Source organism: Andrographis paniculata, unplaced genomic scaffold, assembly GCF_009805555.1.
Source record: "Andrographis paniculata isolate CXL003 unplaced genomic scaffold, ASM980555v1 Contig98END, whole genome shotgun sequence".
NCBI classification, from domain to species: domain Eukaryota; kingdom Viridiplantae; phylum Streptophyta; class Magnoliopsida; order Lamiales; family Acanthaceae; genus Andrographis; species Andrographis paniculata.
This window is the reverse complement of record NW_026137637.1, coordinates 1,606,557-1,623,254: the sequence shown is the minus strand read 5'-3', so window position 1 is coordinate 1,623,254 and position 16,698 is coordinate 1,606,557. Positions and strand designations below refer to the sequence as shown.

The 16,698-nt window shown below is 32.1% G+C and overlaps 3 protein-coding genes across 3 annotated transcripts; all 3 read left to right on the top strand.

Annotated features, from left to right (window-relative positions):
- The first annotated feature begins 423 nt into the window (after positions 1–423).
- LOC127243828 (stearoyl-[acyl-carrier-protein] 9-desaturase, chloroplastic-like) lies at positions 424–3,813 on the top strand. The gene is made up of 3 exons (XM_051264016.1): positions 424–708; positions 2,394–2,898; positions 2,983–3,813. The coding sequence occupies exons 1-3, from the start codon at positions 584–586 to the stop codon at positions 3,544–3,546; spliced, it is 1,194 nt and encodes a 397-aa protein (XP_051119973.1). The 5' UTR covers positions 424–583; the 3' UTR covers positions 3,547–3,813.
- A 1,866-nt stretch (positions 3,814–5,679) lies between these two features.
- On the top strand, positions 5,680–6,483 carry LOC127243892 (uncharacterized). The gene has a single exon (XM_051264116.1). It carries the CDS (start codon positions 5,774–5,776, stop codon positions 6,350–6,352), a length of 579 nt encoding a protein of 192 aa, XP_051120073.1. The 5' UTR covers positions 5,680–5,773; the 3' UTR covers positions 6,353–6,483.
- A 3,191-nt stretch (positions 6,484–9,674) lies between these two features.
- On the top strand, positions 9,675–13,959 carry LOC127243938 (uncharacterized). The gene is made up of 9 exons (XM_051264184.1): positions 9,675–10,286; positions 10,551–11,071; positions 12,041–12,091; positions 12,162–12,269; positions 12,835–12,930; positions 13,031–13,129; positions 13,200–13,259; positions 13,351–13,430; positions 13,637–13,959. The coding sequence occupies exons 1-8, from the start codon at positions 9,773–9,775 to the stop codon at positions 13,414–13,416; spliced, it is 1,515 nt and encodes a 504-aa protein (XP_051120141.1). The 5' UTR covers positions 9,675–9,772; the 3' UTR covers positions 13,417–13,430; positions 13,637–13,959.
- The last annotated feature ends 2,739 nt before the right edge of the window (positions 13,960–16,698 follow it).

The window sequence follows — 16,698 nt, the reverse complement described above, 5'->3', positions numbered from 1 at the left end:
TCTTTGAAATGAAATAAAAAAATAACTTTTAATAAACACACAAAGATAATACAAAAAATACTTTCATCACGTAACATATATATTTATATAAATTTTATAAAGAGTTAATAAAAAAAAATTAATAATAAAAAAAAAATTAACTTAAAAATAACCTTTCATAACAATAATAATAAATAAATAAATAAATAACTTCCCGCAATGGAAACTATTTCTTGTGGGCGCACAAAATCAAAAAGAGAAAACAAACAAAAACAAAAACAAACGGTAGAAGGTACAACCGGAGGTGGCGTGCATTGAGAAGTTGTACGTCGAGGAGAGAAGCACAGAAATGGAGATCATAGGAATCATCGCCCTCCCTAAAATTGGTCAGGTCAGCAAAAATGGCGATCTTTCTAGCCCACAAAATCTATGGGCGGCCATATCTCCAAAACCAAACGTCCTTCCCACTGTTTTCCCCTCTCCACCCCTCCATTTATTGCCTCGCCTCTCTCCGCTGCCCCCATCATTCGCAGACCCTCGATCTGATTCCGAGATTCACCTCTCCATTTGAAAGCTGCTGTTGATTCCAATTAGTGCAGAGGCAATGGCGCTACTTAGGCTCACTGTTGCTCCCCCTCACAATGTCTGCGCGTCCTCCTCCTTCGGCGGCGGTTATCGGTTCAGATCTCACAGAGTGTCCATGGCTTCCACTGTTCATTCTCCGTCTGTGTAAGCGCTGTTTATGCCTTTTTTGAACTCGAGCTGTTTAGGCTTCGGATGTGATGAATGTGTGAAGGATTTGAGGTTTTGTTGTTACTGCTTTTTTTTGCCCTAGATTTGTTCGCGGATTGGTGTTGATTTCGATTTTCTGTTTGGATTTATGGCCGACGATTTGCATGGCGGCGATTGTCGGCGATTTGTTCGATTTAGTGCTTTTCATAGTTTCATACACACAATTTCTTCATTGACAATTGGATTCTTCGATTTGCTTTCATTCCAGTTTCGCCAATATATATATATATATTTGTGTAGATGTATTTTGAAAGTATTTCGAATCTCAGAGTAATTTTTGGAAAAATAGCTGGTTGATTTGACCTTCTGAATGGTATAATTTGGAAGTGTTTCGATTGAAAAATAGTTATTTGATTCAACGTTTCGAAAGGGTAAATTTACTTTGGAAGTATTTCGAATTTGGTAAAAAATTTCGATTGTGAAATACTTGTTTGATTTGATGTTTGAAATGGTTATCTTGGAAGTATTTCCATTTGATTAAAAAATAGTTGTTTAATTTGACGTTCGAGATGGGATATTTCCGAAGTATTTTGATTCTCTAAGTGATTCTATTGAAAAATAGTTATTTGATTCGACGTTGGAAAGGGTAAATTTACATTGAAAGTATTTCAAATTCGGTAAACAATTCGATTGAGAAATACTTGTTTGATTTGATGTTCGAAATGGTTAACTTGGAAAGTATTTCCATTCTATTAAAAAATAATTGTTTGATTTGACGATCAAAATAGTAAATTTTGGAAGTATTTTGAATCTCTAAGCAATTCGATTGAATTTGATTTCACTTGTTCATCTGTGTAATCAAATCATGGTTTTGTCTGCATTTTGAATTAATGTCTTCATTGCCCTATTAAGGTGTATCTATGAGCATCTGAGGGGGGGTAGGGGTGGGTATGGATTGATGCAATTATTTCCCAAGAAATTCTTGATTTTGTTCTTACAGTATTGACATTTCCCTTTTTATCTCCACAAATCGACGAAAATTAGGCGAAAGCCGCAAGAACTTTAATGTGTTTGGTTTGAAGCTCTTCCCCACACCATTAAATGGTCTATGGTGGTTGTCGTTGTATGGACCGCAAAATTTGACATTTGTTGTAAATATATGTGTAATGAGATGATTGGGACGCGCGACATTAAAGATTTTGCATTGTTTGGGTTAAATAGTATTTTGATTTGATATTTTGTGAGATGAAATAGTATATTTTTATTGAGAACTGTGCGGACTGAATAACAGTGTTTTTGTTTTGAAACCATAACAAAATCGACGACGTTTGGTTGCGTTTCTGATGGATGACCGCGATAACGATTTTGCGTTATCTGGTTTAAATAATATTTCGATTTGATATTTTGTGAGATGAAATAGTATATATTTCTATTGAGAGCTGTGCGGACTGAATAGCAACGATGTTTTGTTGTGTTGTTTCTGATGGATGACTGCGTTAACAATTTTGCGTTATTTGGTTTAAATAGTATTTTGATTTGATATTTTGTGAGATGAAATAATATATTTTTATTGAGAACTGTGCCGACTGAATAGCCGTGTTTTTGGTTTGAAACCATAACAAAATTCAGCGATGTTTGGTTGCGTTTCTGATGGATTTTCTTTGTTTCGTTCGTGCGTGTAGGGATGCCGAGAATGTGAAAAAGCCTTTCGCCCCGACCCGGGAAGTTAATGTCAAAATCACGAATCCCCTGCCTCCAGAGAAGCGGGAGATCTTCAAATCCCTTCACGGTTGGGCTGAGGAAAACCTTTTGGTTCTTCTCAAGCCGGTCGAGAAGTCGTGGCAGCCCCACGACTTTCTCCCGGACTCCTCTTCGGAAGGGTTCGAAGAACAGGTCGCCGAGCTCAGGAAGCGGGTCGACGAGCTCCCCGACGAGTATTTTGTCGTGTTGGTGGGAGATATGATCACCGAGGAGGCTCTTCCGACTTACCAGACGATGATCAACACGCTCGATGCCGTTCGCGACGAGACGGGCGCGAGCCTCACCCCTTGGGCAATTTGGACCCGAGCGTGGACCGCCGAAGAAAATCGGCACGGCGATCTCCTCAACAAGTATTTGTACCTCTCGGGACGCGTTGACATGAGGCAAATTGAGAAAACGATTCAGTACCTGATCAGCTCCGGGATGGTAAGACCAATGACGACAACGAAAAAAAATCTAAAAATCCGATCTTTTTCGGTACGATTGAAACTAATACGATTTAATTGACAGGATCCGCACACGGACAAGAACCCATATCTCGGATTCATCTACACGTCGTTTCAGGAGAGGGCGACGTTTATATCGCACGGGAACACTGCCCGTCTCGCCAAGGAGCGCGGCGACGTGAAGCTGGCCCAGATATGCGGCACGATCGCCGCCGACGAGAAGCGGCATGAGACGGCGTACACGAAAATCGTCGAGAAGCTGTTCGAGATCGACCCGGACGGGACGGTTCTGGCGCTCGCCGACATGATGCGGAAGAAGATAACGATGCCGGCGCATCTGATGTACGACGGGAGGGATGAGAATCTGTTTGGGCACTTCTCCGCCATCGCGCAGCGGATCGGAGTGTACACCGCCCGGGACTACGCCGACATTCTGGAATTCATCGTCGCGCGGTGGCGGGTGGAGGAGCTGGCGGCGGGGCTCTCCGGCGAGGGGCGTAAGGCGCAGGAGTATGTTTGTAATTTGCCGGCGAGAATTCGGAAGCTGGAGGAGCGGGCGCAGGCGCGGGTGAAGCAGGCGGCAGCGGTGCCGTTCAGTTGGGTGTTCGGCCGGGAAGTGAAGGTTTGAGCCGCCGTGGACGGCGGCGGCGGATGGGGGGGGGGGTGGTAGGTTAGGTAAGTGAAGGTTTGAGCCGCCGTGGACGGCGGCGGCGGATGGGGTGGGGGGTGGTAGGTTAGGTAGGTAGTTATGGTTATGGTTGATAGGGAAGGTGACTGTTTATTTTATATATATATATATATATATATATGCTTTAGGGGTTGGTGGGGGAGTGTAAGTGTATGAAGACTCTGGAATAATCAATCATAGCGTGTTTTTCCGGCAAAATTTCAATTTTTTTTTAATTTTTTTTCTATTTATAAAATTAAAAATTATAGTACAGCATATAATACTTACTTCTACTTCGTCCCACATAATTTATCTCTATATAATTTATTTTTATTTTTTATTTTCGTCTGTTCCACATAATTTGTTCTTTTTATTTTTAAAAATATAATTATGCACTTTAATAGGATTTTAAATTTTAAATTTTATAATTTTCTTAATTTTAATTAAACTATTTACTTATTTTAATCTTAATCTATAATTATTTTTATTAAATAATAATTATTTTTACTAATATACTTCTTAATTACTTACTAATTATACTTTACCTAAATTTTCGTGTATCTACAGTAATACACCCATATTACATAGGAGGGAGGGAGTATTTATTTATAAAAATTAATAATTTAATACAAAAGGTTATGAATAATTAATTATAGTATCTCGTGTATATTACTTCCTCCGTTACAATACATTACTCTTATTTACTATTTTTGTCTGTCTTAAAACAATAGTCTAATTTTCATAAATAATCATATAACTATAAAACTACTCTTATTTTCTATTATTATTACATAATTGCCACTATTTTTTACATTAATATCACTCGTAAAGGCAAAAAAGTCTTTTAGCCGTACTTTTTACCCAATATCAATATAGTATCAATATTTTTTAAAGATAGTTGTATTCTTCTCCCTCTATTCCTTGATTATATATTTATTTATTTTTTACATATAATTTTATGTATATTAATATTATATTGATATGTAGTAAAAATAATGTATAAATAATTAAAATAATTTTATTAGTATTGTATGGTATAAATATAATGATATTTGTGCAATATATTATAAATTATAATAGTATTTGTAATGTTATAATATAATTACTTAAAATAATAAAAAAAAATAGATAGTTTGTTACCCGAGGGAAATATTAACTTATATTTTATACTTTATGTATTATTTATATATATATTTTTTTATGTATCTACTATAATAGTAATAATTCAAAATATCTCGAATGTGTTTATTTTGTGAGATACTAATGTACTCCACATTTCAATTTAAGTGTTTGGAAATTTGTACTAAATGTATTAAGAATAATAATATTTTATTAGTTAGTGAAAGTATATAAGAATTTTTAATATTTTTATCATTTAATTTTATGTATAAAATAATTGTACGTGTAATAATATATTTGTAATTTAAATTAAAAAATTAATATTAATGTATGATTATTTTTTAAAAAAAAATAGAAAAGTAATACTTTATAATAAAACATATGCTAAAAAAATACTTTGACTTGGTAAGGAGAGATAAAAAAATATAAATTTTAATAATTATTTGATAGTATAATGTTTTTATAAAATATAGTATTACGTGCAAAGTAAATATATTGTATTCTCTCCGCCTGTCTTTAAAGTCACTTTTTTTTTTCTTTTTAAATATCCTTCTATTATTATTATTATAAAATACTAATGAAAATATTTTTATAATTTTCTTTTAATTTGTACTATATTTTAATATAATAATTAATATTCAAAAATTAATAAAAAAATAAATGAGATTTTTAGTGTGAAGTTACTATAAAAAAATAAAATTATAATAGAGATTAAAGATGGACAGATAAAATCAAGAACAGAGCTTGTGTATAAAATATAAATAATAATCCTAATGCTTTCTATAAAATATATATAGTAACAATAATAATAAAAGTAACAATTAAATCAAAATTAAAAAACCAAATCCACATAAACTATCCGTTGCACTCCCCACTTTTCAAATAAGCTTTCAAATTCTCTCCTCGCCCAACGGTCGAATTTCTCCCCCTTTTACCGTTGCTCGCCGCCTCCACTTCTATATATATTCAAATTCATCAGTCATCGTCAAAACCAAAATCTCCGACTAACCGTAAAATCCCTCCGGCGAAAAGAAACAAAAGCTCTCAAATTTTCCGATCGACCGGAAAAATGGGCGGATTGTCGCTGCAACACTCCTCCGGCGACTGCTCGCACCCAAACACCCACAAGGTGTTCCTCCTCTGCAATTACATCCTCCTCGGCGCGGCTTCGAGCTGCGTGTTCCTCACGCTCTCTCTGCGACTCGTCCCGTCGCTCGTCGGATTCTTCTTCATCCTCCTGCAGGCCATCACCGTCGCCGGCGCCGTTTCCGGCTGCGCCGCCGCGTCGCGCGGCGCCTCCGCCTCGGCGGGGCGGCTCTACGGCGCGCACATGGTGGCGACGGTGCTGACGGCGATTTTTCAGGGGTCGGTGGCGGTGCTGATCTTCACCCGGCCGGCGGACTTTCTCGGCCATCTCCGGTCGTACGTCCGGCAGGACGACGGCGTCGTGATTTTGAAGCTCGCCGGCGGTCTCTGCGCCGTGATGTTCTGCCTCGAGTGGGTGGTGCTGACGCTGGCGTTCTTCCTTAATTATTATGCGTATGTCGAGCGGCGGGGCGGCGGCGGCGGCGGCGCCGCCGGGATGAGGAACGGCAAGGTTCAGGATGAAGAGGAGTTGAAGAATTGGCCGTGGCCGTTTCAAGTGTAATTTTTATTTTTATTTATTAAATTTGTTAATTAATTTATTTTATTTTTGTATGAGTGACTTTTGGTTTGTTGTAATTTAAATTTAATTGATTTGGGTGACTGTTGGGAATTTTTTTAATGTTTGATTGGATGCCTTAATACTCCTCTCTCCTTTAAAATCAGTTCATTTGGTTTCGGCACAAAATTAAAAAAAATAAATATTTTATAAAAAAAAACAATGAATAGTTGGGGTATTTTTTGAAAATTTATTTAGAAAGTAAAATAAATGAAAATAAAAAGAAAAATGTAATAAAGTTAGTGGTATTTCTTCATAGCCGTTTCGAATTTTTTTTAGGCTCTGAGCGAAAATAAATTATAGGCCCTACAAATACATAATTAAAATGTATTTTAATAATATTACTGATTTCGCATTGATTGAACAAGAGAGGTTTAACGTGATCATCTGGACAATGTTAATTTGATTGAAAGACAATTGGAAATCAAGGACTAAATGAGGATGAAAGACATAAGAGAAAATGTGATGCAGGTTTGATTGAGTTAATGCGATAGGTGTAAGGTAAAGAAGTGTAGCTGATTTAAAAAAATATATATTATATATGTGATTAGAAATTTAAATTTAATTTTAAATTTAAATAGGATAACTATGAAGAAAAAAAAATAAAACTTAAAAGTTAAAATTTAATTTTAAAATTTAATAATAATAATAATAGATAATATTTAAAATATAGGCCCTCTATTAATTAGGGCCCGAGCAGTTGCTCACCCTAGTTTTGCTATGAGCCGCCCATATATTTCTTGTAAATAGGTAATAATTAAATGTTAATTTGTTCATTTTTGTCAAAATTAGTAATAGTATAAATTTAGTAGATGAATTAAAAATAAATAAATAAATTTGACGGACGAATGCAATATTATTTAAAATATATTTTAGTAAATTATTTTAATAAAAATAAATAAATAATTTATTTAAAATTTAAAATATGATTAAAATATATAATATATTTTTTTAAAAAAAAAAAATTATGTAGGAGCAATGACAATATAAAATTTAGACATATGGGACGAATGACCTAAATTATAGTAATACTAATAAATTTTTGTAAGTATTTAGGGGTTGTTTTGTTTTGAAGGGCATTTTTATAATGAACAATTGTTTTAAAAAGAATAATATTGATTTAATGTTTGTTTTTAAAACAGAATTGTCTTAAAAAATATTATTTTAATATTAATATATCATTATTTAAAAGTACACACAATTAAGGAATAGTATTTAAATTTAATTTATAAATGAATTTTTTGAAAATGAATAAGGAAATCAAAATTGTTAATGAAAAAGAATAAAATCAGCCTCTCCAGCTTATATACCATGAGACTAAAAATTATTAATTTTATTACGAATGAGATTAAAATTAATAAAATAACTTGATGAGATTAAAAATAATTTTGTCGAAAAATTTATTTAATTACCTATACACATAACTAATAAGCTCACCATAAAGCTACAAACGATATACTCTCTCCGTCCAAATACAATAGTCTTGTTTACCATTTTTGTCCGTCTCAAAATAATAGTCTTATTTCCATAAATGACCATATCATCGTAAAACTACCCTTACTTTTTCATTTTTATTACACAATTGTCACTACTTTTTACATTAATACACTCACAATGACAAAAAAATCTTTTATCTATACTTTTTACCCACTGCAAATATAATATCAATATTCCTTGAATCTCGTGTTCAACTCAATTAAGACTATATTTATGGGATGAATGGAATATAAGTTTAAGAATATATTTTGGAATTGGCGGGTGTGTTTGTTTGGAGGTTTGGATTTTGAGTTGGGATTTGAATAATAAAAATTTTGAATTTGAATAGTTGTATGATGTGATATAAATAGGTGTTGATGTGATGTTTTGAATGTAAAATTAATTTTTAATATAATATAAAAAATGAAAAATAGGTGTTTGATTTGATGTTTTTGGACGAAAAAAAATTAGATGAATAGAATAAATCAAATCAAATCCAATCCCCCAAACAAACACACCCTAAGGATTCTTCTATTCTCAAATTCTCCTATTCCTTCTATTCCAACAAATAAGAGGAGAGAAAAAAAAATTAAAAAAGAGTATATATATGATATGATTTAAAATTTATATATTTTAAAAAATTATATTTTTATTAATTATTAATTTTTTTCTTAAAATTAATAATTATTTTTATTATTATATTATTTAATTGTAAAAATATAATTTATTTATTTTTCTAAATATTGCAGTAAAAAATACCATTTTGATAATATTATATAAATAAAATATTACACAAATTACTATTTAAATGATTTTTTATGTAACATTTAAATTTTAAAAAATATATGTAATATGATATTTTCTAAAAAATAATATAAAATATATATATATATATAAAAGAATAAAAGAATAAATTTCTTAATTATATAAAATTATATCTAAACAATATTTGAGATGATCTAAATATGATAATAAAAATAAAAATTAATTTGAAATATAATTTATATTTATATTTTTAAATAAAAATAAAATTGATAAATAACAAAAATATAATTTTAAAATAAATAAATTTTAAATTTTATTCATATCATATCTCTCTATTTTTCCTCTCTTCTATCTGTCATAATTTTATTTGCTGGAATAGTTATATTTTTATATTAATATCATTATATTATTTTTTTTCTTTGTTTCAACAAAAAAATAATTTTTTATTATTTTTGTTCGTCTTATTTTAAAAATATTAATTTTTTATTATAATAGAAATAATTATATGTTAATACGAAAATACTTTGACTTTTATATAAATTACGAATATATACAACTTTTTTTTTTTTTTTTTTTTTTAAGTTTTAAAAGTTTCATTTACTTTTTACAAGTTGATTTTTAAATATTAATTATTATATCAAAACGTAGTAAAAATTAAAAAAAATTGCCAAAATACTTCCTCTTATAATACTAGTAAAATTATATTTGTATAAAAAATTATACAAATATAAATATATTTTTAATATTAAATATAATGACACAAATAAATATGACTTTAGAAGACGACGAAAAAAGTATTACATAAAAATTAATTTATACATAAATTAAATAAAAAAAACAAAAATCTTCATGTTACTCCCACTAATTAATAAAATTTTATTATTTATTATTATTTTTAATTATCATCTACAGAATTTATTTTTATTTAATACTGTATATAATTAATTTTTTAATATCACGATATAGGAGTGATATAATTTACTCCAATAACATAGCGACTATTATGTACTATAAAACACGATATAGAAATCGTTGTACATTCTACCAAAACCTCTAAAAAAACCCTAACCCTTCAATTCCTCTCCACCTCGCCACCGCCGGCGCCGCCGCTACCGTCGCCCCTCCATGTCTGCCGCAATTAGGAGATACTCATCGTCATTTGCTCGCCTCCTAATCCGCCGTCCCCGCATTCTCCCCTCCGCTCCATATCGACCCGCTCTTTCTTCCTCAAATGTCGCCTCCACCTCCCGAATCATCAGAAACTACAGCACCCATTTCTCGAGTTTATCACTAAACGCTCGTGTGGCCGCGGCGGATCGCGCGTTGAAAGATATCACCAATCAAGCGATCCGCGAGAGAGCGCGGGAGAGGGAAGAGCGGATAAAAGCGGGACTTAGTACTGAGGATCTCGACGCGGAAGAGGAAGAGGATTACATGGGCGTTGGTCCTCTAATTGAGAAATTGGAAAGGGAGAAAGCGAAAGGCGAGCCGCGGGATTTGCACAGGTACGAGGAGCCGACGGATTCCGAATCTGATGATGACGAGAGGAATTCACCCGCGGAGGTGAATAAACGGATGGAGCAGTTCGAGAAGAAGTTTGACAAGTTCGAGCAACTGCTTGACAATTTCGCTAACGCTGGTCCGTAATTTCGTTGAACATCTTTGCTTGGATATGTGGTTTTGTTTAAGTTTTTTGATGTATTTGTGTGTGTGAACTTCTATCTTTGCCTTGATCATGAATTTGTTCCATGGTGGTATAAGATGTAAGGGGAAATAAGGGAAAATCTGTGATCTTTGGACTTTCTTGCTTAGGAGTTCCAGATGAGACAAGAATGATTGATGGAGTTGATCAGTTCTTTGTTTGGCAATTTGCATATCTATCTGACTTTGCAGAGTTCTGCAGAGACACTTGCGGAGGCATCCAAATGGATGAAAAAGATTGACAAATTTGAGGAGAAGCATTTTCGGCTGAGACCAGAGTTTCGGGTGATGGGTGAGTTGATTAATAGGTTAAAGGTAGCTGAGGGGAAGGAGAAATTTCTTTTACAGATGAAGTTGAATAGAGCATGGAGAAAGGTGGAATGGAAAGAGGCATTCGATCCTAACGGTTCTGCCAATTATGGGGTCCTTCAGCATGAGCAAGTTGGATCGTCTGTTGATCATGTGGAGCAAGCGGATTTGGATAATGAGCAACAAACTGTACGTGATGGGGATGACGATGACTTTGAGTTTGATGATCTGAAAGAGAAAGATAACATATTGCTGGAGAAGCTCAATGAATTAGATAAAAAAATTGAGCAGAAATTGGCAGAGTTGGATCATACTTTTGGAAAGAAAGGGAAGCTACTGGAGGAGGAGATAAGAGATCTTGCTGAGGAGAGGAACTCCTTGACGGAGAAGAAGAGAAAGCCTCTATATAGGAAGGTAAGCACATGCCTTTGCCCCTGTAATACCTTAGCTCTGTTCTTGTTTTATCTTAGGATTTTCGGTACACTTGTGATTATCTTTTTGGCTTCAACCCATATTAGAAGTGCAATGGGATGTTCTTCGTATTTATTACTTGGTATTACCACTTACTACACCATATGAATTGGAGTGGAAGTGTCCAAACATTGCAATTTTATGATATTTGGTTCTTATCTAATATAATTTCTATTTGTGAGAACTGAACTTGAGTGGCCTATTAATCCGGAATGAAATAGCATGCTGCACCCATTCTTTTAAAGTTAAATCACTTAATCTAAGTTCATTAGTTAAAGGTAATGTAAAAAATTTGTAGGTTCATTTTACTCTTTCACTGTAAATGAAATTAAAAGTTAGAAACTGATGGAAGACAAAAGTTTAGGAGATTGTCTGTAGCGGTTAGGCACTTGTATAAAATTTTACCTGTTATATAATGAGAACATGGGCATATTCTGAGATTGTTGCCATGGTTAATAATTATTTCCATTTTTTTCCGTCTCATCATAATCTTCATATGAAACACCGTTTCACCCTTTTGGTCACCTACAGCCTGGATTCTATCTTTCTTTATTTCAAGCATAAGTCCTTTTTATGGTGATTGATTCATGCTAAATTCCAGCTCTGGGTGCTGAATTGTGTGTACTAGTGCAGAACTCACACTCAGCTATGTATCAGAAATAAATATTGGTGCAGTTTGTTATATCCACTCCTTTGTTACAACCGTTTATTCTCTTATTGTGTTGGTTCTATTGATTGAAGCTTGACTTGACAGGGAGCTATTTTTAAGCAAGTTTCATGGCATATAAATATATTGCAGATGAAGTTTTATTATGATAATCTTTGTACTTGTTAAAACTGTAATGCCTAATTCCCTGGCGTATCTTTCATGTTGATAATTTGCTAAACATGATCTGCACTTAATGGTTGCAGGGTTTTGATGTGAAGCTTATTGATGTCAACAGAACGTGTAAGGTCACAAAGGTAAGGTTGTCTTCTTGTATACACTTAACACAATATTTATTTGCGAATATAACTAATAAACAAGAAACAGGGTGGACAAGTTGTGAAGTACACTGCTATACTGGCTTGTGGAAACTATAATGGTGTCATTGGTTTTGCAAAGGCTAAGGGTCCTTCAATTCCAGTTGCCCTTCAAAAGGTATCAAGACTACTGTTTCTGTTAAGAATTACTCTAAAGTTTTGAACTAAATAACTCAATTAAATTTCACACGCATGCTACGACTTTCAAAGTTTCAATACTGGAGGAATGCATAAAAATTCTAGCGTTTGTTTAGCTGTGTTTTGAATGATTTTTATGCTATTTTGGGAATATTACAGTTTTAATGGAAAACAGGTGTTGAGTGTGATGTTTTAAATGGAAAATAGATGTTAGATGTGATGTTTTTAATAGTGTAATTTTTTGATGTAATATTTCAAATTAAAAATAGGTGCTTGATGTGATATTTTTGGGGGAAATTTTCTGTATGAATAGCCCAACAATATAGTTAAAAACACAAGTAAACAGAGGCCTAGTTTATACTGCTGCTTGTTTTTCTAAATAATAGCGCACCAATTATATGTTTTGAACCTGTATATGTTTTTGACAAACTATATATTCAATCAAAGCCTTGAAATGATTGAAATAATCTATCATGACCGAACTTTCATTCGGAATAACTATGGCATTCTAACCTTTTGTTTTCTTTATGTATGACCTGCCATAGGCACATGAGAAGTGCTTTCAGAATCTCCATTATATAGAGCGGCACGAGGAGCATACAATCGGACATGCAATTCATACTACGTATAAAAAGACTAAGGTTCCCTACATATTTCTTGTTCCTTTTGTTTGTAAAGATACTATATTGTGAAGGAGGTAGTTCTCTTTTTGTTGCTTACTGTTGAGCTGAAAATTTGTAGGTTTACCTTTGGCCCGCTCAGACCCAAAGAGGGATGAAAGCAGGCAAAACTGTACAAACAATTCTCTATTTAGCTGGTTTCAAGAATGTCAAGTCGAAGGTAGAAAACAAGCTCGAGCAATAAGTTTTCTGTTCTCCTACTTTGTGCTAATGGGTGAACACGCTTCTAGGTTGTTGGTTCAAGGAATCCACATAACACCGTCAAGGCTCTCTTTAAGGCTCTGAATGCGGTAAACATGATCGATTCACTCTACGCTGTACTGCTTTAATCTCACGCCCTAATATTTCTTGATTGATTGCTCTTTCGTGCATTGCTTACAGATTGAAACTCCTGCTGATGTTCAACAAAAGTTTGGCCGAACTGTGGTTGAATCGTATTTGTTGTGATAGGCCGACTTTAGGTCTGCATTTGATTTCATTTTTCCATTTTATAGTCAGTATCTGCACCCTTCTTGTGTGTTTCGATTTCCGATATTCTTTGTTCTGTGACAGGTTTATAATGTAAAACGATCATGTGTTGGGCATGAAACTATTGCACAGAAACATCCACATTTAATTGTGATCTTTCTAAGAAAAACTGATGACAGCTTACGTATTTTTTTGACAGTATGGCAATATAAAAAGCTCGACAGCAACAGAGAAGACAAATGCTGGAATGGAACCACATATATATATATATATATAAGATAACAGAAAATCTGGAATACTGGATGACATGGGGAACTTAGAACCATCACCTAATCATGGAGGATGGTAAGAAAATGGCTTTCAATAATTTGATCTATTTTTATGCTAAGGGAAATATGAATTCATTTTGATGCAAGCTCTCCATTGTTACATGGTTGTGTCCAGAATCGTAGCTCCTGTGTTTTTATAAAATAATGCACGAGCTTTCTCAGTTTTAAGTATTTCGATTTTATGTGAAGGATAGATCTAATATCTCCAGTTCCTTGTTCTTCAAATGGTTATATTTAAAATCGAGTCGACTGCTTATGCAGCTGATAAGAGGTCAAAATGAGGCACTCCATTTTCGAGCTTTAGGTAGTTTTCTGTTTTGCTTTTTGCATCCTTTACATTGGCAGTTTAGGTTGTGTTCTTTTAGTGGGTTATATTTTGTGGAATTTTTGTTGTTATTATTGGTAATAATGAAAGTGTTTTGAGAATTGCGACATTGTTTGGGTGGAATATTTTTCTTGTTAGTTTTTTAAATATACTGTTGAGAGAAAATAGTGTGTTTTTATTACCAAGTAAGATTTTGAGCATGATGTGATATGTGTTCTTTTGGAGTTAAGTTTTTTTTTTTTTTCCCTTCTGATTTTTTTGATTTTTTTGTTCATATGAATTTTCATCCACCTCCACCTCCCGAATGTCGTAATTCTCAAAACACTTTCATTATTACCAATAATAACACCAAAAATGCTATTATGTAAATGCTCACTTTTTTTTTTTTTTTTTTTTTTTCTGAATTATGAGTCGTATTTTTGAAAATTTAGTTAATAATTAAATTGGATGAAAATTGAGAATGTAATCACATTAGTGATATATGTTTTAAATAAACTTTGGTCGAAGGGTAATGTTTAAATGTTTGATGTTTTTACTTTGTTAAATTTAGTAAATTGGGTAAATTTAAACGAAAATAACTAAATAAATAAATTTGGTGGAGAAAGAAAATATTTGATATATTAAGTATCACATATACTCTCTTCGTCCACAAAAAGTAAAAATAATAATAATAAGCTTAGTTTATAAGGGGTATTAGGTTTGGTTGGGATTTATTCAGTGCGAATTTTTCGAGTGGTGGTTGCGAATTTCACGTCATTAAAAATAATAATAATAATAAACACTTTTTTTTTGTCATTTTAATACATGATCGTGTGAGGATAAAATAGTCACTTCAATGAATTAAAATTTCATTTTATTTTTAAACGGGAAGAATCATCAATTAAATTAAGATTCAATTAAGGAGGAAGCAACTTTGAACAATAATCAAATCGGAACAAATATAAACAAGATATGGACATAATTAGGGTTTTGGCTAGGATTGATAGGTATATTGGTTGTTCTATTTAATTTTTTTTTTAATTATATAACAAAAGTAACCATATATTAATATCAAAATATTTTTAATTTTTATATAAATTATAAATATATTATTAATGTATAATTAACTTATTCAATACATCATTCAAATAAAAAATAAATATATATATTTTTAGCATTATATTATTTAATTTTCAAATTATTTCTTTTAACCGTTATCCAGTTAAAATTCTCTATCGAAAATCAAAAGGACCTACTGGAGTATAATTTAAATTACAATTTTTTTAGCTCACAAAACAAAATAGTTTTTTCTTCTTTCTTTTGTTTCTTTACTTCTCTTTTGATTCTTTATAAAAATATGGTACATGTAATATTATATTCACATAATTATTTAAATCAAACAATTTATAATTAAAATACAAACCGAACACCTTAAGTAACTAAAATATTTTAATTAGTTTATTAATTTTTTTATACTACAATTTATTTTATTTTAAAAAGAATTAAATTACACTATGATTAATTAGTTTTCTTGTGCATCACTCAATAAAATCTACGATATGATTTATCAATTTAATTATATAGCATTCAACATATTTACAATATAATTCAAGATTTTTGCGCATCATCTTTTTTTAATACCATTTAGAGCTGGCAAAAACTGATCCGACCCGATACCAAATAATTGGGTTTGGGTCAAAGATTTCAATCCGATTATGTATACGGGTTGACACGAATCCGACACAATAATAAACAGGTCGGGTTAGGGTTGAGACTCTCAACTCGAACCCAACACGACAACCCGTTTATAATATATTAATATTGATTAATATATTTATTATATATAAAATAATCATAATTTAATAATTTTTTTATAAATTAATTTAAACTAAGTTCAATTTTAAATAATTAACCTAATTTACACTCAAACCAATAAAAACTAACATAACACGGCAACAAAACAAAAAATTATTTAATTTGAATAAAAAATTAGACTTAATTATGTACACAGGTCAACACAAGTCAACCCGAACCGGACATGATAATAAACGGGTCAGGTTAGGGTTGAGTAATTTAACCCGTTTAAAGTAATCAACCCGACACGAATCGACCCATGCTCTAATACCATTCAGTGCTCTTTAACACATTTTTGGAGAATGATTAGAGGCTAACAAGTTGATTAGTCCTAATTAACATATAAAATATAAATTGTCAATACATAATTTAAATTAATATACTCCCTCCATCTGTTTCAATACAATACTCTTGTTTATCATTTTTGTTCGTCTCAAAACAATTGTCCTATTTCCTTAAATAATCGTATCACTATAAAACTACCAATAGTTTTTTATTTTTATTACACAATTGCCATTACTTTTTACACTGATACACTCACAAAGGCAAAAAAGTCTTTTATCCATACTTTTTACCGACTACCAATACAATATTAATATTTCTTAAATCTTGTATCTAATCCAATTAAGCTATATTTATAGGACAGAGGGAGTAATATGTATTGTGTACATTGTTCCAATGTAGTCTATGTTATGTTTTATATGTGCTATGTGTCTATTTAACCTACGTATAAATTATCAGTATGTACTGTTAATTTTGCATAATATTAATATA

Coding starts and splice junctions, on each gene's coding strand:
- LOC127243828 (XM_051264016.1), top strand. CDS start 584: ATGGCGCTACTTAGGCTCACTGTTGCTCCCCCTCACAATGTCTGCGCG. Junction 709..2,393: donor ACTGTTCATTCTCCGTCTGT/GTAAGCGCTGTT, acceptor TCGTGCGTGTAG/GGATGCCGAGAATGTGAAAA. Junction 2,899..2,982: donor ACCTGATCAGCTCCGGGATG/GTAAGACCAATG, acceptor TTTAATTGACAG/GATCCGCACACGGACAAGAA.
- LOC127243892 (XM_051264116.1), top strand. CDS start 5,774: ATGGGCGGATTGTCGCTGCAACACTCCTCCGGCGACTGCTCGCACCCA.
- LOC127243938 (XM_051264184.1), top strand. CDS start 9,773: ATGTCTGCCGCAATTAGGAGATACTCATCGTCATTTGCTCGCCTCCTA. Junction 11,072..12,040: donor GAAAGCCTCTATATAGGAAG/GTAAGCACATGC, acceptor TAATGGTTGCAG/GGTTTTGATGTGAAGCTTAT. Junction 13,130..13,199: donor TCAAGAATGTCAAGTCGAAG/GTAGAAAACAAG, acceptor ACACGCTTCTAG/GTTGTTGGTTCAAGGAATCC.